Genomic DNA, 22,886 nt, shown 5'->3' on the forward strand with positions numbered 1-22,886 from the left:
GGCATAGTATTTGTAGATCCTCCCGCCGCACTGATAGATTGTAGGTCCAACTTCAACCTTTCATTTGTGTAAATATCTCCTTCACTAACTTACCTATTAGCCCAATCAACTCGGTAAATTTATCTAGTTTGCCCCAATAACAAATCAGGCGCACATCTTATAACCACGAATGGGGCGAATGAGAATTGCCCTATCTCCTTGGTGATTAATTGGTTCTATTTAACAAATTAAATTCACATCAAAATGACTCCCAGAGAGAGACACGAGTTGGCAAGACAGCATCCACCAGGGGTTTCTTATAAAGTAGACCTTAGATATTTTATAAGTTAGGAAAGAACGAACTTTACACTTCTGATAAATATTAAAATATTGTTTAAATACTTTTGTTTATTTGGGTTAGCTAAAGATATATTTTATACTTATGTGGAAGGTAGAGGTCGTTTTTCCTTAACTATTATCAAAATAGTCAAAATGGCTAAATCACTCCAGTATAATCCACAGATTTTGAAAGATCTTCGAAATTAGAATACTTGACAGCTGTCAAGTTATTACAGAAATTAAAATAAAAAACTTTTAGTTAAATATTAATTGAACTTGTAGAAGCTGGGTGTGTGTATTGCTAGTAAAGTGACTGTGGTCAGGGCATGATATACACAACAGTTTTAAATGTAATTAACAATAAAGTCGTGTTAAATAAGCCTATAGCAGTAAGTAAAGGTAGTAGTACCAAGAACGTAGGTGCGTTATAGTAATATAAATAATATTTTAATAAGTAGTCTTAGATTCCATAAATAGGGATACAGTGATGAAATATAAGCTACGGTTACAAGGTAGATCAGTAAACATGAAGAGCAGATACCATTATTATAAGTAAACTGTATAACAACAGCAAATGATTTTACTCAACAGAGCTCTTTTCTTTCATTTATTGTAGCCAGTCTAGGAGAACATTAGCTCCAAGTAAAGTCAGTATTGTATTAGGTGAGAATTGTAACCAGATATGAAGAGAAACAAGTAAAAAATTGTTAGAAGTCAGTGAAATTAAATTAGGTGATAAGAAATTGTTACTGCATTTAAAAAACAATATAACCATAGAATCTTAGGACTGAACTTGTTAAATTATCTAACAAGTAATGCACGCCTATGAATTTAAACTTCATAAAAGTTGGTATAATAATGGATCTTCCATGATTAAACTATAAAGATTTCCTTTTTTCCATGTAAGAATTTTTTACAAATCAAGAAGAAGAAACTTACTTAGATCGAATTATTATTTCATTTAACACAATGAGCATTTTTATCATTACTTTTGTTATGTCTGGGATCTAGAACAATCGATAAGACTCTCATCATAATTGATCTGGAGAACAGCTATAGCCAGTTGTTCATATTTTCAACATAACAAAATATGACTCAATTTCAATGAAAGTGATTCATTTAGGTAAAAGTAGATATGACATATAAAAAGTCTGTATATGATGGAGAAAAATGGCTATATTTTTTTTATTAAGTACAAGAATTAGTGTAGAACATGTAAAAATTTCAAAACAATAAAATCATTGTAGGTCTGTGTAATTACAGTGAATTTCATAAAGCAAGAAACGTGATAAAAATTCACAGTAAATACATATGAATAGATTAAAAATAGTTAACCATATGAATATGATAACTCATTTGAAGGATTAGGCCCAAAATAACAAGTAGCTCCCAACATAATTGAGTTGTAAGATGAACACACGCTGAACGTATAGAATATAAAGTAGATCTTTCACATGATGATGACAACACTATTATTGACATCAATGTCACAGTAGTAGGTACAAACCAATGTGCTGAACACAGGAAAGACACATTACAAGATAGCACAGCCCAACCATCTAATACAGATGTGCAATGTCCACCAGATATATCAGATTCCAGTGTAGATGCAATGCTATCAAAGCCAGTTTTATGTTCTCATGACTACAACTTAAGATGATGAGAACCAATAACCAAACAATCCTACATACAAGGATTAAATGTTAAGATGTAGACAAACTGTTTGGCCAGAAGACAATATTCAAAAAAGAACTTATCCAATCAAAGAGCACAGCTAATTAGAAAATCAAGCAGTGTTCAAAATTGTTAGATAAAATCAATGTAAGGCCTGAATAACATTGGTAACAAGACAAAATGGGAAGTTTGAGACCCAAAAACGACAATGGCAATAAAAAGTACAAATTACAATGATTATAGGCAAGACAAACAATGTTTAGGTAAAAATGTGTGGACTTGTAACAAGTAGTTGTGGTAGGATAAAGACAAGTCATTGAGCATAAGACAAAGTGTCAAGTGGTGATGTAGCTAACATAATTAGAAGTGTCCACTGTTAAGGGAAAATGATGCCATGTTAGGCCTAGAGGGTTTCTGACAGACAGATGGATAAGTTTGTCATGAAATCCTGCATTATATCATTGGAGGATGCACATGCCTTCCAGTCTTGGTACTCTAAATCCACGTGTGGTGTGGAAGACCAAAAGCAATTGAAGTGGACCACAATGTCCCTACATGTTTAAACAGAAAGACAGAGAACATATCTAAGAGCAATTCTATTCCTTCTGTAAGGAAAGTGATGGGAACTATAACTTGTTAGTGTAAAAGGCAGAAAGTAATTAAATTATTAGAAGACTACTGGAATTTTATCAATCTGGAATACTTTGATTGCCCCTGCCTTTAAAAATAGGACATTCCTACCATAACCTGTTCTTTTAACACTTAAAACAGCAACAGTTGTAGTTTCCATAAAGTGATTTATTTGAACTTGTGGTTACTTAAGCCATTCAGTAGCAACATGTTCAAATGGAGGGAAGATTTAATAATAAGTAACCTGATGTGTAAACCCTTAAATGTAGTGATGTTTTTTTGGTATTTCTGTAATGTATTTTATGTTTTTATATGTTTAAGGTTATATATATTTGGCTACATGTGCCATTATCAATCATTATATTTCATCTAACTATGTGCCATAACTTATCAACAATAATTATTTTAATGATTATAGATATTAAAATAGTGTTTAAGAATGTTTCACATTTAACCACATGTCACCTTTTCTGATTAGAATATCAAAGTTTTAAATTTTTATGAAATATCTATTTTTGTTTTCTATGCAAGAATGTCTCAGCTCCAAGACAAGGCATTTTTTTTTTTTTTTGAGAAAAGAATACTTTATTTCCTAGTTTACTGTAACAAACTATCTTACTTCAGTTTAATATGAAAATAATAACTCAGTTTCAGGTTTGTATGGAAACATTCTTCAGTGTAGATTTACTTTTAATTAATGTATTAGTCTTAGGCTTTCTATGAATTGGTACCCTATAATTAGGTTTTCTATAAAAGAATGTTTCACTACGATTTATTAAGTCAGGTTGCTTCAAATTGAAGCTTTCTATGAAAGAATGATCTATACATTTCCCATGAGAAAATGTCTGTTATATTTGGTACAAAAGTATGTGTTATATTTAAGTTTGCTATGAAAGAATGCCATAGTTGTTTATCATGAAATAATGACTCTGTTTTAGGTTCCTTGTGAGAGCATATCACAAGTAATGAGTAACCAGACAGATAGTTACATGTAGCTCTGATGTGGTTGTTTTCCCAACCTACTTAATTACAGTCATGATTTCAGTGTAATTGAATATTTGACTGTATATCCAACATTTTCCCTTTTTTTATTATTGATTTTATCAAATACCTCTTTCCTAGAAAACTTACTTTATATTACTGTTATCATGACCAAAAGACAATTCATGTAGAAGCATGTGTGTAACTATGACAGTGCTCTGGAATGGTGAATACAAGTAACCATCTCAGTGTTCTATAGAGGGACAGGTATATGTCTGTGGCAATGAAAGATATATTTAAAACAGGTAAAAAATCATTCAACTACAATTACATTAATAATATAATAATGAAGTACAAATAAAACTATCATCACATGAAATAAATGCACATGTTAAAGAAATAAGAAAAGTGCATAAGTTCTAACATGGTAACTGATATAAAACAATATATCTTAACCTTTACTAGTGAAAACATAGGAAAGTATAAGTCTCTACTTATTTGACTTTTAGTAATTTCTTATTTAAGTTGGTAGCTTGCTCTGACTGGTAGTTAGTATTAACAACTACATATTACAATGTGTATATAATATGATGTTTATGAATATTGCAAAAACATTGTTTTTCATAAATTGAAGTAGGTACTGAGCTGGAAACAAAATCGGATATTATTATGAATTTAAAAAATAATAATAATTTTTGGGAAAACAAAAGTTTACAACATATATTTCCAGACTCAATACATGCATAATAAAAGTCCTAAAAATAGAAATTGCTGAATAACTATGAATGTAATAAATGGAGTTGAAGAAATCACTTCAAGTCTACACTAAAACTTTTCACAGTCTCAAAAAATTAAAAAATAAGTAATAGGAACAATTTAGGTTTTGGTTTTGTTATTCACAACATCCTTAGTGAATTATTATAATTTTCATTCAGTATAATGTTATATAAGAGCCTCAAACTGATAATTAACAATATGTATATGTATATATATATATCTATATATAGAAATATTATTTTAATTATTATTTAGAATTTTAGCAGCTCTTATGCCTGCCAAAGATTAAAACACTTGAAACAAAACACTGTTTCATGTTCGTCATGATGACTATTCTACTTGAAAGGTATGGTGAACGTCTACCCAATTTCTGTTGTTCAATGGATCTTTCATTGTTCTTTCATAAAAATCTACTTGACCAGTGCCGTCAATAAGTACCACAGAATGTGTTCTGAAAGAATAACTCTTTATCAGCATAACTCAAGTACTGTTCAAATTCGAATTGTTAATAATAACCAGATAATATTACATACTGCATAACTGTTAATCCTGTGTAAAGCACTTTTAAAGCTGGAAATAATAACCATAATCAGAAAAATTACACATCTCATAGCCATAAAACCTGTGTAAAAGAACTGTTAAATTTAACTGTGTTAAACTGTTAAAAAAAACAAAAGTGTTATAACTGTTTATAATCATATTAATAACCATAAACTCTCACAAAGCATGGTAAAAGATAGAACTCTTAACTGAAAGTTATATATAATACTGTATATGTGACAACCATAAAATTCATGCCTAACACTATTAAAGCTAGAATTGTTAACCCTAGTCAGGAACAGTTGAGCTAAATTAGCATAATTTGAGGGATGTTATTTGACTTCAATGTAAAAATTTATCCTAAACTTCACTAGGGAGTTACTCATGTATGAAGACACCAGACTGAGAATACAAAATTCACCAGATTTTCTGTACACACAAAGTATATCCTTGACAATGATGCATGTGGTAATCACCTTCATATTTTTGTAAATTTGTTTCTTCGTTATTTAATTTGTGATTATAAAACTGTTAATATTTACATTATTTGTAAATAGCACAAAGTGCTATTTCACTATCACATTTTACTACAAACCTCTTATCATACGAATTACAATACCATCACATAATTGTACCACACAGACTTTTTGTGCATCAGAAAAATTATTTTTCATAACTTAATTCAAATGATCCTATCTGTAACTTTCATTAGTTTCTTATTTATACCATACAACTTACTTCTTGACTAGTTTATCAATGTTATTTGATGATCTCCTCGAGTTCTCATTCCATAATTACATCCTTATCACTCATATATTTCATTCCATAACTCACTTTATATTAGCTTCAGTAAAAATTGTATTCTTTAAATCATTTATTTCTGAATTAATTTTTATTTTAAATATGCAAACTTTCACTTGGATCTTTTCCTTACTGGACAACTATTTATTACCATTTTATTATTTTCTCTCTTTCTCCTGGTCAATCAGTTTTGAGTTTCTGTTCCCAATCACTTCCTCTTCCTTTGTTGCATTTTTCCTTTTTTTTTTCCTGTTCAACATGAAACCACCCTTTAGATAACATGATGTCACTGACCAAACCACTTCGTACATGCATCTCATAAACTGTCCAAGTTCATTCTATATTAACTGAATCCTTTATAATATGCAGTCTATTAACAGATCCATCTCAACATAGTTTCCTGTCATTAGTGAGTGCTATTATTTTCTAAGGGATTTAAGCATTACCATGTGCAAAACAAAAGATGTGATCAGCACATGGTAATGCTTAAATTTTTTAACTGTTTAATTTGCAACACTAAGTTACAGAAGAAATCAACTTTGATTAGCTATCTATCCATCATCACTTGTTCTTTATCAGCTCTCAAGGGATTACACTATTTCATATTCCATTTATCAGAAGCTCTTCTTGTGTCATTTTTTAAACTATTCTTCTTACATTCTGCACCCTGCTTTCATGATATTTAGTAAGTGGATGAAAACATGTTAAAGACCTCCAAAAATTCATTATAAATTGTTAATTCCTTTAAAATAAGTAAAAATAAATGCCTGAAGACTCTTTCTCAACTTCTTATCATTAGATAATGATGTTCTGACCTGATACTTGATTATCTTATTAACTCACAAAGTTCATCTTCTGACCTGTTATCTAATGCTCTTGATAACTCACCAAGTTCCACCTTCTGATCTGGTACCTGATGTTCTTGTTAATTCACCAAGTCCTATTAAGAATTACTTTTTTTTTTAACTTCCTACAAATCATTCTTTCCTGGTTTCTTAAATGACTTTGAACTTTGGTAATTCAGTTAGAAAATACTGGTTCATCACCTTCCAGTTTTTTACTGTATGCACTAATGCTAACAATAAAATCAGTTTCTCATCAAAACCAAATTCATTCTGTAACTTTAAAAATTTTCTTTTCCAAAGGAAAAGCACTTAAACAAAACAAGTCTATAGCTAGTTTTTCAGCCTGAGTTCAGCATAAATTTTACAAAGAATAAGTTTCATAATTCCTTCCCATTCATTCTTATTACATAGTTCCAAATGGTTTTACTCGGCTTTGATAAAGGATCTAATATCTATCTTCAAGTGTGTTGAATATCCTATGCCAACATTATGTCCAAACAAAAGACATATAACAGCTTTATTCACACTTGACTCATCAATATTCAGCAGCTTTGGTAAAGGGATCTTCCTAAAATGTCCAGTATCTGCTCGATGACATCATGTCCAACTATAAAAGCTTTACATAAGTATACAGTAACGTTTCTCTCTTCACTTGACCAATATTTCAACAAAATCTTCCAGTTTTATCAAAACAAAACACAAATGATGGAGACTTTGCCACATTTTGAAACAACTACAAAGAGCCAAACCGCTCAAAAATCATGTATTTATTTTACATTTCCTCACAGTGATGAGTTTATTAGCTTCATGTGAAGAAATTCCAATAAATCATCACTCAATAACATTGTACTTTGATAGATTGTTTAGGCAAAGTATTCACGATGAATTTTGTAGAATGGATGGCAACTGCCTGTTGTGGAGACAAGTGTAGAGCTTCTACCTTTCGTCTTTGGAAGACTTTTGAAACGTCCTCTACACTTGTGTCTCCACAACAGGCAGGTGCTGTCTATTCTACAAAGTTTCAACATTGTACTAATCTAAATGGCAGCTTCTTTTATTTACAAGAGTAACAAATTCTTTAGCTGAGATAATGATGTTGAATGAGAGCTTATGACAAGAGTAAAACGTCTTTGCCCAAACTTACAAGTCTCTAAATCTTTGTTTTCTCATTATATCTTTATTTACCTCAATCAACAAGTTTGAACTAAACTTCATTTAATTATATGGTGTTGTGGTTCCTCTGGCCTTCCACCAAAAATAAACTCAATCTAAGCATACAGACTATCTTGTAGGATAGTTTGAATTTAGTATCTGGTTGAAAGCTATCTTATTGTACAATGTACTTGTAGATTGTAAATGTAAGCTACTTTTATATCTAAAAGTAAATTTATAACAATAGTATTTGAAGTGTACCAATGAGTAAATATGAACAAGCCCAGCTGTTAATAGTTATAAATAATTTACTTCAACTATTAATGTTATGATTAGATGTGGAATTAATCCTAGTAAAGAGAAATGTACTCTACCATGATTACATAAAGTGTTACAAATGTACTCTACCATGAAGTGTTACAAAAGGATGTAATTTTTACAACACATTCACTAGATATCAAAAATTTTGTCTTAATATTTCAGAACTGAATTTAGCTTCATTGGTCAAGAAACAATGTCAATTTGTACCTTTTAATAAGTTTATAATAATGTTGCATTATGACTGTTACAAATTTGTGATAAAAATTAACAAAAGAAGAACAGATAATCCAACAGATAGAACAGGAAACAAGTAAAATAAATGACCAAACATAGATAAATAAAACCTATAAACTCTTATTACAGTCTCTTTTGTTCTCAATTCATTTCAAATTACTTTTTGATTGAATAATTTTATATTTTTCCAGTAAATAAAATGAAATACTACAGTTTAAAAAGTGAACTAACTAAAAAAGATAAATAATGTATTGTATGAAGTAACTTTCCATGAAGTGTACAGTTTTTGGTGTTTAATGTACTGAAAAATAATTTAAAAGCAAAACTAACTTTTTGTTCTAAACATTTCACAAACACCATAATCGATAAAATATTTCTAACCTCCTCAAAATGAGAAAATATATAAAGTAATGTATTTATGAATTTATTAACTTGTCATAAAAGGTTATACTTTCATGATTAAATCAAAATAGATCAGATTGGAGTTAAAGCAATTTTTTTATGTGACTGTATCAAACCTTTCATTAAACATTCAAACAGATCTGTCATCTGAAAAAAACAAATTTTTTAAACTTACACTGTATTTTTGTTTAAGATATTTTAATTTGCAAGTACATTATTAAATATAAATAACTATACAAGATAGATTTATATACTCCAAACAATAAATAAAGATACAATATTTCTGTACACACTCAGAAATTATCCCACCTAAGATAATAAAAAAAATAAAACTTCAGAAGAATCATCTAACCAATACATGACAACCACAGATATATAAAACATGCATTATATTAAACAGTCATTAACAATGAAACAACACATCTAAGAAAAGGAAAATAAATAACTTTTTACCCTGAACCAAATACGTAGGTAAAAAACCCAGAGTTCAAGTACAGACATATCTAACTTTAAAATACTCAACAGAGAGAAGCCATCCTTCCAAGGCTTTTTCAGCTATTTGAAGTAAATAATGGAATTTATTGCCACAACAGAAAACATTGGGTATGTTCAGCTGCATCATATCTCATTGAAGAAAAACTTAGAATTAAAAAGGTTTTACTTCTTGAAACTTATCACAATAAAAGTTATTTTTATTCACTTCTTAATCACAAATGACACAGTACTTGCATCCTCTCGCAAGATTGGCTAAAATCCCACATTATAACTTTTGGTACGGTACTTGCATCCTCTCACAAGATTGGCTAGAATCCCACATTATAACTTCTGGTACGGTACTTGCATTCTCTCACAAGATTGGCTAGAATCCCACAATATAACTTCTGGTACGGTACTTGCATTATCTTGCAAGATTGGCTAGAATCCCATGTTATAACTTCTGGTTTGGTACTTGCATTCTCTTGCAAGATCAACTAGAATCCCACATTATATCTTCTGGTACGGTACTTGCATCCTCTTGTAAGATTGGCTAGAATCCCACATTATAACTTCTGGTACAGTACTTGCATCCTGTTGCAAAATTGGCTAGAATCCCACATTATAACTTCTGGTATGGTACTTGCATCCTCTCGCAAGATTGGCTGGAATCCCACATTATAATTTCTGGTACAGTACTTGCATCCTCTTGAAAAATTGGCTAGAATCCCACATTCTGTAGAACGAGGACCCAGATTCTAAGATCAGAAGTGGGGAAGCACACCACTTTTGAGCCAAGGAGAAGCACAGGATGCTAATCCAGTGAGGCTAAGTGATCAGCATGATCCCAAATATCAGAGGAGAGAGGAAAACTAAATATAATAAATAGGGGAAAGATAATTCAGTGACATAAAGCAAAAACATCACAAATCTCAGATGTAATTCTGTGAAGACTGAATTAGGCCTAGGAGACACCATGTGATGGAAACTGTGATGACTAGCAAGTTCTGGAGACCGAACAGGGCAGAGAAAGTCAATATCAACTTGCAAGTTAGTGAAAGCCATGAAAAAGGCTGGGGATAAAGGATAGACCATGCAACATTTGATTTCCTCATGCATAAAGCAAATAATTCTGTCATCAAAATGGCTGAACCTGAAGCCTGTAACTCCCAAAGTAGTAAAGTGAACTCTGGAATTCACAGCACAGAAAGATTACACCAAACATTAGTGCAGAAAAAAAGGGACTAAAATGAACTTATAAAAAAGAATAATCGAGTCGATTAACCGTTTTGACAGGTAAACATAGACAGATATGCAGCAATAACGAAACGTTGACAAATGATAAGTGATAGTTTGGTAGAGGGAGTCACATGCATCACATATCATGTTCCTATCAATCACAAGGTGATGCATGATGATTTACACTAGAGACTAGTTGGAATTTTTCATTTACAAAGGAGAAGGGGGAGAGAAGAAGGCTTGTGACATGTGTGAAGTAAAAGTTTGCATACAGAAGGCAGTGCTAAATGAGAATAGCTAAACTTGGGAGATAAGGGTAAATACCATTTCGGAAACTTAGGTTTTAAAATACTGTACCATGCTTTCTGCCATAGGCTTCACAAATATTAATTAAATAGAAGATACCTTAGTTTAATGCTCCAGAAATGAACTACTTCTCTCACCTTGTTCCATATCCTATATTTGGTATTTCAACAAACATAGCACTTAGTTTTTCTAAGTGGTCTTCAGGATAAAAATAATCACATTGGATTCTCATTGCTTCTTGGACTGGATATCTATGGAACACAATTCAAGTCAAACTTTGAAACAGCTACTCATTTTTTTCTAGTGCACAGAAGTGACCAGAGACAGGCTAAGGTTAAGCTTAATACAGTAAAGTCCTGAAACATCAATCTTTGACATATATTAAACTAATTACTCATAAACAAAAATAATTTTTCCATTAACATTTTACTCAGTAAACCTTGTGGCTGAAAATATCACAAGAGTATCCAACTGGCAATTCAATGCATTTTAATTATTTTCTTTTTAACAGAAGTTCTTAACAAACCATCATATACACAGCTGCTTTAATATGATGCATTGATGTGATTCTGATATGACAGTTTTAAGTAAAGAACAAACACAGACTACTTTTACTAATATAAACCTTTAGGGGTCATCATTAATTATACACTTTTTATTTTTAAATGAGATTGATTCCTTCTCCATCTACCAACAATTTTATCCATCCAGGAAATTTGTAAGCTTTCCCTTATTTCCCTTACCACTGTATCAAATGTATTATTGTGCTGAAAAAAATAACCCATTAATTAATTTCTACTTAATTATCATAAGATTCCAAAAGAAAATGTGCCCTGGGTTAACTGCTTTGACGATGACTGATATAAATGATTTTAAGCTGATTTACTAATGAAATTTTACAAAATGATGTGAAAGGGTTAACTTGCTCTTATATCTTCTTATCAGTAAAATATCACATCATACATTAAGCCCACATATTTATATAAGATAAAACAAAATTAAAAGTTTACATAAAGACCTATGATAAATTATACTTTCTGATAAATGAACATAGGAATTATGCAACACTTTTGTCTGTGATGAATTGTTTAGAAGCATTTAAAATTCTAGCCCTCTATATATACTTTGGTTATTTTGTAATAGTACATGTAGCTGGAAAGTATACAAACAATTAAAGATTCTACAATAATTCTGTTAAAACCTTCCGATCTTAGTGAAAAAACAGAATAAAAAAATACCTACTGTTTTCTGTCTGAAACAGCAGCAATCAAGTCATTGATCAGGGACTGTTTAGTGGCTGTACTTGGATGGCTTTGTATGACTTTTTGGAATTTCTTCTTACCCTCAATTACTTTCTGCCATGGCTTGCTCACATCGCTGTTTCCAAATGAATAAATTCCTGGAAAATTTATGTTCACCACAAAAACATGACAAACACAGCTCCATTAATCTGGTTTTTGCATAAAATTGCATATATAACAAACAAATGCTGGTACAAAATATGAAAAACTTTGAAACATGCTTAAAATCATTTTAGGAGGAAAAAAAAAAAAAACAGTTTTGGTAGAATGTCTTCCATCAGAAATTTAGAATTACTGTTGTGTTTTTATATGTGAAAAGAACGACACTTCCTCAGCATACAAAATAAAATAAAAGATGAATAAAAGAAGTGAAGAGAATTATTTATTGGTAAAAACTAATATAAGTTGGGGGTAAATGTGTCTAATGTACAATGAGGACAAAGCACACATTATAATAATCATAATAATTCAATCCATAAAATACACTAAGAAATAATAAAAAATACAGAAAACAAGTTAAAAAATAAAAGTTAGAATCAGATTAAAATTAAGAATTTAATAGACACTTTTGTGAAAGAAAATAAATAAAATAGATTTTGAAATGAATATGAACTGAAATGTTTAGTACTTTCACAAATCTTTCTACTTGTTATATACTTGACTACAGCTACATGAACACCTGAAGCATTCTACATGTCAGATGACTAAATAGAAACACTTGTCTACTTGAACAAACCCTTCTTGCACAGAACAGATACACAAATGAGTAATCCTTATTTGCTCTATACATGATAAAAGTTTTCAATATGTACCACATTTTGTTAAATTAAAATAAGAAATCTATATCTGAATGTTAAAAATAGAAGATTTGAGAAAAGAAAAGCAAATAATTTATGTACAAGAAACACATCAATTTTGGTCATTGAAATTATCTTTCAGTCAGAAATAATTAAATTTTGAAGATGTTTTCTGCCAGTGTCTTCAAAATCAGATATGTCTCTAATGAGAATCCTTCTGAATACATGTTTTACATAGTTCAGCAAGCAAGCAGTAGAAAGATGGAGCCCCAAAAAATATTCATAAACGTTTCAAATAAAAAATTAAAAATTTCAATACCCAAAAATTAACATTCTCATAAACTTAAAATGTATTTCCAAATAGATACTTCTTTGCAGAAATTTCTCAATTAGTACTTTTCTTTTGACAAATGTTTCACTCATCTCAAGCCTTTTGTCCATCACCTCCTTTCTGCATATCTAAAACCAAATAACCATGCAGAAGCCTTACGTCAACAGGAGTGCCGAATTACCCTATCATAGCTAGTGCCCTCTATAATCAGTTAATCAGTTCAAGATTGGCCAACCAAGTCAACTGATACACCTTAAGTAAGGAGGAGAGGTAAGAAAAGTGAGAGGAGATAAATATATATTTTGAAATAGATTTTCACTTCAGGAAAATGCTAACTTTCACTCTGAAATTTCACCCCCACACACACATAAAAAGCTAGAATTTCACATTTAACTGGTGGAAGGCTTTTGAGAAAATGATCCTACTTTAAAACTTTAAAATGTGCCCAAAGACCATGTGGTGAGAAAAAGGAATTAGAAACATTCCACCAGGAGAAGACTGTACCACTTCTCAGCCAGATATATCTCTTGCCCTTGAATAAATTGTTGATAAAATGAAAGGGCAGTAACATAGATGGACTCCAAAATGTTCTCATGGTGTCAAGTATCTAGGGTTGACAGACCATAAATGGGAGTTCAATCTCAAATAGCACTTAGCTGTATCAGGAACTGTACATCAGATCCATAGTAGAAAGAGGATCTTCAAATTTCACCTTAGAAAACAGGTACTGGCAAAGAAGGTAAGCTACCATATGAAGAATCCATCCCCACATGTGCACATCTCCAATACAATCAACACCAGATCCACTGGGAACCAACATCCAGCAGATAGTAGGATGTTAGTAGAGCTGAGGAAGCATTCATCTCCAGTCCAAAGCCTAGCAGCATTGAGAATATATCATAAAGTCCACACCTGTGAGGTTGTCTGTGGCTTGTTCATCTTCAACCAACACTTGACCAAACCAAGAACTGATGTCTACAGAATGGTAGGAAGGAGAAATATTTCAACTGCAGAGAAAACTGAAATACCTAGATATATGGCAGAGTGTTACAACCAACATCAGGTGGCATATGGAATTATACGTCAGATATGCAGTAAGAAGGGCATCATGCCATCAACACCAGTAGAATACCACTTCCCTACTTTCAGCTGAGTGGAATTACACTTCACTCAGAAGGACTGACTTGCAAGGTTCACCACCCCAGCAACTAAAAACTGGTAAGTGGCAAGAACTTCCATACTCTGCTGGAAGAAAAGGGGTACAAAATGTGTAAGAAAGTCTAGAGGTCCACAGCACCAAGAGACAGTGCAACAGGTGACTGTGATATCTTTATTTTGAAAAGCAGAGCTATCACATCGACAGAGTTGATTAACCAACACCTGGTGGTGTTTGGAACTGTGCATCAGGTTATAGTGGAAAGAGACTCACCACATTGAAACATCAGAAACAGGTAGTAATCCCTATCTGCTTTAAAACATAAGGCAAATCTGAAGTCTCCATTAACTTAAGAATTCACAATAAGTATAGCTCTAGAAACAAAAGTTAAAGTAAAAAAACTAAAGTTTTGTTAATTATTGTAAATCTCATCAAGTTGAACATGGACAAGAAATTTGAACATCTCTGTTCAATCCAATACTAGTAAAAGAATTAAGTATATTGTGTGTACAAGAGCATAGGGACACTTAGTCTGTGTGAAGCTTGTGTCACTCTCCTCTTGGTAAAGGGATTTTGTCACATGTTAAACAAATGAATTTAAGTGAAGGTTAATGCAAGTCTCATATGCAGATGTATTAGGATAATAATGTTCCTGTATGAGTGATGAGTTATCATATCTGAAGTTAACACAAGATTAAAGGAAATCAAAGGACCTTTTGATCCATTTTGGCTGTCCTATTCACTAAATTAAACCAAAGCCTTCATAAAAAAACAAGATTCAAAGCCTGCTTTTATCATTCAAATATTTATGAAACTTTCCCATAAATAAACTACATCTACCACATACAAATACAACCCATTTCAGAAGCCAACCACCCTGTTAAGAAATATAAAGCTATTTTAGCTGAAGATGACTTTTTTCCTTGCCAAAATTTGAATTTGTGTCTTCTAGCATTGGCACTATCAATTCCCTCAATATCAGAACCCCTATAATTCTTCTTTTTTCAAAAATAAATACTGTCAGAGATCTTAACCTATCCTCACTTGACAATATTTCCAACCCAGGTATTATCCAAGCAGCACTCCTCTGAACCCCTTTCAACAAATCATTATCCTTTATGAAGTAAGGATCCCAGCAATCAAAATGTGTCCCACTCAATGACTTTATAACCTCTTTAAGCATGTAATCTATATTTCTTTAGAAACAACTTAGAATCCTCTTTCCCTTGCCACTAACAACACTACATTGCTTAAGTCAACATGTTAATACATCTGTAAAACCTAAAAATTTCATACAGTATACAGAAATATGGGTGCAATATAAATATTCAGTAAGCAGAGAGATAAAAAAATTAGTTAAATACCACTTGGTAAGTTATCAAGATTAGTAAGTTAAACAGTGAAATAGTGTGTATGTTGCCGACTGACTAGAAAGGAAACTCTTTCATGCAAGTGGCTTATGCTTTGTTAGGCTTACCATTTATCTCCAAATTTCTCTGGAAATATTGTTTGTGAAGTTAGGACTACAGTTGAACACAGCATGTAGCAAATATTGATTTTGTTTTGCTTTAATTTCGCGCAACGCTATTCAAGGGCTATTTAAGCTAGCCATCCCTAATTTAGCAGTGTAAGACTAGAGAGAAGGCAGCTAGTCATCACCACCCACTGTCAACTCTTGGGCTACTCCTTTACCAATGAATAATGGGATTAACCGTCACATTATAATGTCCCTACAGCTGAATGGGCAAGCATGTTTGGTACAACAGGGTTCAAACCCACGACCCTCAGATTACGTGTCGAACACCTTAACCCACCTTGCTGTGCCGGGCGTAGCAAATATTACTGAAGAAGTAAGTAAGTTTGTTATTGCTACATGGACTGAGTTTAGCATCATATTTATTAAATATTCCAAAAGAACACATTTAACAATGAAAAATGTTATAACAGTATATAGCTCAGACTTTTATAAAGAACCATTTAATGAGAACTATTATTGTTAGCGTATTGTATAAAACATCACAATGTGATATAATATTTTCTACTTACAATAAATTAAAGCAATGAAGTTCAAATGATGCAACTTTAATTTCAAATTGGTATTATTACAAGACATTGACAGTGAATACATTTGTTTCCAAGGTATGGTGCAGATCAGCAAAGCATCAATTAAAAATAAAATATGCAAATCTCTCTTATTATATAAATATTTTTATTCATAATTGAGTAATGTTCCAGTTGCTAATTTAACCAATATTGTAAAATCATGATGAATTACAGATGGACAACATAAGCACTGGCACAACTGTCAGCTGAATGAATGTTATTTTTCTGAGGGATTCCCTTGAGTAGAAAATTTTGTGAAATTAATAAAAGAAAAATGGAAGCACCAATTTTAACTATAATCCATAATGTACTAAAAGGGGACCTCTTTCTCACAACCAGTGGACTGGAGGGAAGCCAAGCAAGAAGATTTATCTACAAAATGAAAAAATCGACAATTTGAGTTGCTGAAGAACATATCAATGACAACAGTGTATGTTGTTGTAAATAAAAACACACTTATGTTTGTCTGGAGAACATATCAGCAACAGATTTTTACAAGATTTCTGTCAAATACTGAAAAACAACATCTTTTACAAGAACCAAACAGCTGCAGAGAAACCTTAATACCTTATTCTGTAACAAAATACCTAAAACCCTAAAACCAGGTATGCTAAAAGTTTTTGTATCAAAATTATTGGAAAGGTTAATAAAATGTAGAATGTAATTAAAGATTAAAGCAACATAAAAGTAAATTATTATAATATAAATAATTTATATAACCTACTATACATTAATGTGAATGATAATAACATGGAGAAACAGATAATCATAAGAGAATAAAACACATTTCATCAGTAGAACTTCAGAGTTTGATCTAAAATATTTCAATCTGATTTTTTGTAATATATTTGGTGCCAGTGTAAAGAAAATATACATTAACATTGTTAATATATATACATTTTTAGACCAGCATTCTAAAAAAGTTTTACCTTCTGACACAGTGAAGGTACAGTAAGTACACATAACAGAGCTATGAAACATGGTATTTTCATACAGATCTCACAACAAATGTCAGGAGGAAATAAAGAGAATAATGAAAACCATCTTACACTTGAAATTAATAAGCCATAGATTAAGGTTAGAGTAGAATTTAATTAAAGCAATATTCATTTGTATCCGATATAAAAACACTTTGTTTTCATGAAACACTCCACAAAATACTAGAGGAAAAAAGAATCCATCATAATACTAGGAACATGAACTACAAAAATGTTTCACTCTACACACAATGTTCATTTAGTATTTACAATATTAACCTGACTATAGAGTGATCTTCAATATAAGCCAACCCCTATTTTCAGAAACCAAGGAAAAGAAGAAAAAAAATCAATTGTCACAATGTCCTTTGTTGGTACACAAACAGAGTCAGTCTTAGTCATTCTGGAGCCCTGGGCAAAATTCAGTAAATGGGGCCCCATAATGATAAAAAAACTCAGAAGTTGATTAAAATGCCATGAGCTTTTCCATGTGTTGGAACCCTGGGTAATTGCCCAATTTGCCTAAATGGTAAGACTTTCTATGCCTACAAAATTGATACAACTGAACAGTGTGTAGATGATTAGTTGTAAGAAATAGCAATGAGCTTGAGTGAACATTTGGTGACTATGATATCTGGATATTCAGGAATGTCACCAGCTAGAGTAAGACTTGTGGTAAGCTGTGACTGTGAGACAACTTTGAACTGGACAACTTAATTATTAATAAAAAAGAACACTGCTTTATAACACGACCAACACGGCAAGTTGTTTTGACAAAAATTCCTAGCAATAAAAATTCTTTATTAGTCATGGTTCCCTCCATTGCTTTAGAGTATCTACTTTTGCTACAGTAGCTCTGAAACTTTCCTTCTCATCCATAGGTCACTTCTATGATTTTTAGTTTTAACATAATCACCAATATAAAATTTGTGACCCATGTTACATTATCCTAAATGCATTACCCTACACTTACTATAATTACAGGCCATTTCCCAAATATTTGTCCAAATTATGTAATGATCCAAGTCATTCTCTAATACCTGAAAACTTTCAATACAGCTAGAAATACCTAATTACATATCCAATATACATACACAAACATATATTTCACAAATACTTTTAAAAATGTAATATAACACATAAAGGAAAACACACAGTGTATGTAAACATGACTGTCTGAGGGAGGTTCCATTTTAAATGTGTGTGTGTGATTATATAACATTACCTGGAGGAATATGTTGGGGGGATTCATCAGATAAGTTATTCAAAAAGGCTGTAGATAGTCCATCAGATGACCTGTAACAAGATATAAGCCAGAACATTTACTTATTCACCTTTGAATTTAGACACAAAAAAAATCAAGCTGACATCTAGATTCTCTAAAATGTTATATAAAATTGCATAAAGGTTTTATGACCAAAATTATGTTAAAAATATGTAAATAAATATGTACATGGCCCAAAAATGTGTTTTTTAAACACAACACTATACAATGAATTATCTGTGCTAAATCCACAATGGGTATTGAAACTTGAATTTTAACATTATAAGCCTTTAGACTTAATTACAGATGCAGTAACAAAACAGAGCAAATACTATTAGAACAACATCCTATTTATTATGTACCAGAATATAAGGAGCACAAGACTGATCACAATATTCATAATGTGGCCTAACTAGTGACATGTACAATGGAATTATAATCTCTTTCGACTTGTATTATATATTTCTGTTGATACAACCTAAAATACTATTTGCCCTACTGCTAACAACAGCACATTTCATGGATGGCTTTATAGATTGGCCAACTATTACACCAAGATCTCTTTCTTTCATGACACAATTAATGTTATTCCCATCCAGACTGTGCTTGTAATTAAAATTATGATAACCCACATGTATTACATTACATTTATCACAATTAAAATCTATCAGCCATTTATTTGTCCAACTCAATACGTGATCTGACTTATCTTGTAAATCAGTAGCATCCTCTACACAGTAAGCAACACCCAAGACCTTGATTTCATCTGCAAAGTTAAGTAATTTATTGACTGTTCCTTCATCCGTGTTATTGATGTAGCTCAAAATGAGCAAAGATATCAAGACTGAACCCTGATGTACTTCACTTGTAGCACTAATCCAATTTGATTAAATTCCACTTCTAATAGCCCTGTGCTTTTTTCTGCCCAAATCTTTTTCTATACAATTTGCTAATTTATCCTCCACATCTACAGAAATACTTTTTTTTACAAATCTTTTATGACATCTTGTCAAATGCTTTCTAATAACTCAGATACACCAAATATACATTCTAACCCTCATCTGCAAAAAGAGTAACCTTTTCCAAGCATGTCAAAAGATTCATAAGGCAAAATTTTTCATCAGTAAAACCCCATTGACATTCCAATAAAATTCTAAACCTTGTTAGATTAATTTGTATAACATCTTTCATCAGACATTTGAACATTCTTTCCACAACTGATGTAAGACTAATACATCTATAATACCTGGGACAATTTTTATCTCTTTCCTTGAAAAGAGAAGTTACATTAGCTAATATCCAATCCATAAACCTTAACAAATTCAATTACCACGTTACTGAATGAAAAATGTAAGATAATACAATAACTTATTGAGAGGTATACAAAAACTTACTTCATCTCAACAGTGACTAGAGTAAATCCATTGTAATCCTTTCCAGTTTTCTGAACATCTTTTAAGTATGAAGCAGCATCCTTCTGACCTGTGACATAATCCACAACGAGATATCCTGAAAGAACTGTTTCATTTTTTTAAGAACTTCGAAAATGTAACATGATATAATAAAGAATTAACATTAGGATATTTTGTATAAATATCATAAAACATTACGTCTTGACTTCTCATGATGTTATTTCAAACTTTTATGAAGACTGGAAGGTATTTGGAGAAGCTTTATTAACCTTCAAATGCTTTTACTATGTTTGTTTGATGTGCACCTTTCCCTTCTGGTAATCCATGTAAAAGCACATTGGAATTGTGTACCTATCTTCTCTATTTCTCCAGTTCAGTGACACTAACATATTAACAAAGATATTTCATTATAACTGCACAACTGTTATTCCAGCTTAATTGGACACTGTGTTTAAATACAAGTGCAACTATAGGCTACCTGAGCTTGATTATTTATTTGAATGTGAAAAAAAAACCTTGTTTGTTTTATTTAAATTAAATTTCTTTTATCTTAGCTAAAAGTAACATTTTTAGCTTTACTATTTCATCATTGTGTTTTGATCATTTTCGGAGTTTTGATTATGACTGTTACATGTAATCGGAAGGAAATCTTTCCACTGGAAGCAATGATAACATGACACGGGCGAGACTACTGTTAAGTATAGAAGTTCTGCACACATTCTTTTATTTCCACTGTGAATTGAAGTTAACAGTGAGCTCCTACAGTCTCTCTAACACTTTCCTCCACAAGAATACAGAGATCTAGCTCTAGTACTAGGACTGCAGACCTGGACTTTTGTACCAAAAACCCACGTCTCCAACATAACCAACATAAGATCCCTTGGGAACTGACATCCAGAAGATGGTAGGTAGGTGGAGAGCCCAGGAGAGTTTTCCTCCTGTCCAAAACATGGCAGTATTGGGAATTCATTGTTCATTCTGTAGTGGAAGGAGGGTACATTCAAAACACATGTGAGAACTTATGTGGCTTATCCTGCTCCAACCATAACACTCACCATAAAGCAAGATCCAAATATGCAATAAAGGCCCCTGTAGAGAAAAATAAAATAAAATAGAGTACTTACCATCTACAGATAAACAGTTACAGAACTGATGATGTCTCACAATGACGTTCAACCAGTGACATGGTAAGGTGATGGATCTGCTTGGAAGGAAAAATAAACACACTGTCACAATTATCAAAAGAGAAGAGAAGAGACGTGGTAAACAAATTAACTGGTAAATTCAACTCAAAAGGGTAATAAGAAAAATATTAAAGGAGAGGTGTGGCAAGGACACATGGGAGGAGATGATTATGAAGATATGCATATTTGTACCAGTCTCACCAATGCCAACTGAGAGCACTGACTGCTCCCAACAGAAGGTGAAGAATAGAAGACCAAAACTGGGGAAGTAGTGTATTGAGAAGAGTGGTAAAAGCATCCAAATTTGGTACACCCCACAAAGCATACAAAACAAAAGTAACAAGATCCAACTGATATCCCACACTCTTCAGCAAGCTCTCTAACAGTCAGACGTCGATTTGCCCGCACCAGGGTGTTGATTTTGTCGACGTGTGGGTCGACAGTTGACGTGGAAGGACGTCCAGGACGCTCATCATCTTCAATGGACTGTCGACCATCCTTAAAACGTTCATGCCACTTGAAACATGCCGTACGCTTCATAGCAACATCACCGTAAGCCGTGTTAAGCATAGCAAAAGTTTCAGTCTCAGATTTTTCAAGTTTAACACAAAATTTCACAGCAAGTCGTTGCTCCTTCAGTTCATTCATTCTGAAATCCGCCAAACGAAAAAATCGCACTTCACTTAAAACCGCGTAGCTAATACACAAATGAAGATATCTGCAATCGGGAAATGGCGTCGTAATCAGATGATCTGTGCGAACCTAGCGACACCAAGCGGATTCCACTGGAACCAACTGGAGCCGCGCAATTCAAACAGTCCGCGTATTTTTTTAACAGACCTCGTATATGCATATATACAAAATATACAATTATGTGAATAAAACATTGAGTTTTGGAAACATAAACTGAAAATTCAGATGGAAAATACAACAAACATATATAAAAATAGAAACTAAAAACGCAGTAAGTATATATACCAACAGTGAAAGCTAGATCTGTCATAAACAGGGTTAATAAACACAAATTTTGAATTTATAACAACAACCATAAACAGCAACACAGTACAAATAAATCTTTACATGAAAATACAACAACATATACAGGTATGCATTAGTAATTAAATCCCCAAATATACAAGTTATATACAAACTACAATTACAAATATGAAATTATAAAACTATAGTTTCCAGTTACAAATGAATAAATATAATTACAAAAGGAAATTCGATATACAAACTTAAAAGAAAAATTAAACTTCAAAGAGTAATTTAAATTAGTTACAACAAAACTATAAATGAACAGTACATGTAATATACAATATGTACCAGTGTTGAATGTAAAACAAATACTGAAAACGAAAATACAAAAATTTAGAGGATTCAAAAATACAAATAAACAATAATAATACAAAACACAATCAAGCGTGCACACCAACGAGACGTTTGAGCGCCAAAGGTGATAAAGTTCCCTCGGACTCAGTAACCGATGGTCCGCCACAAGGCAGAGTAACAGTTTGTATCTGGCCTTAGCCATTATCTTAAAGTACGACACTGGAGCCCGCTGAAAAACTAATTGGTTACGGGTAAGTCAGATGACGTACTTAAACACCGATAGAGTGTAGTGGAACGTGATGGTGAGGTAAATAGGAACGCGGGCCGGCACATGA

At 32.0% G+C, this 22,886-nt stretch overlaps 1 protein-coding gene across 1 annotated transcript in view; it reads right to left on the reverse strand.

The window, feature by feature from the left end:
• Window positions 1-1,479: 1,479 nt before the first annotated feature.
• LOC143236175 (transport and Golgi organization protein 2 homolog) overlaps window positions 1,480-22,886 on the reverse strand; it is a 28,068-nt gene continuing 6,661 nt past the window's right edge. The window contains exons 4-9 of the mRNA XM_076474462.1: window positions 21,160-21,239; window positions 20,018-20,132; window positions 18,585-18,655; window positions 11,937-12,093; window positions 10,832-10,945; window positions 1,480-4,831 (exon numbers count right to left, since the gene is read on the reverse strand). Of these exons, the coding sequence (XP_076330577.1) occupies window positions 4,711-4,831; window positions 10,832-10,945; window positions 11,937-12,093; window positions 18,585-18,655; window positions 20,018-20,132; window positions 21,160-21,239 (658 nt within the window). The 3' untranslated portion in view covers window positions 1,480-4,710. The remainder of the gene's footprint in view (window positions 4,832-10,831; window positions 10,946-11,936; window positions 12,094-18,584; window positions 18,656-20,017; window positions 20,133-21,159; window positions 21,240-22,886) is intronic.

This window comes from Tachypleus tridentatus, chromosome 13 (genome assembly GCF_004210375.1).
Source record: "Tachypleus tridentatus isolate NWPU-2018 chromosome 13, ASM421037v1, whole genome shotgun sequence".
NCBI lineage: Eukaryota > Metazoa > Arthropoda > Merostomata > Xiphosura > Limulidae > Tachypleus > Tachypleus tridentatus.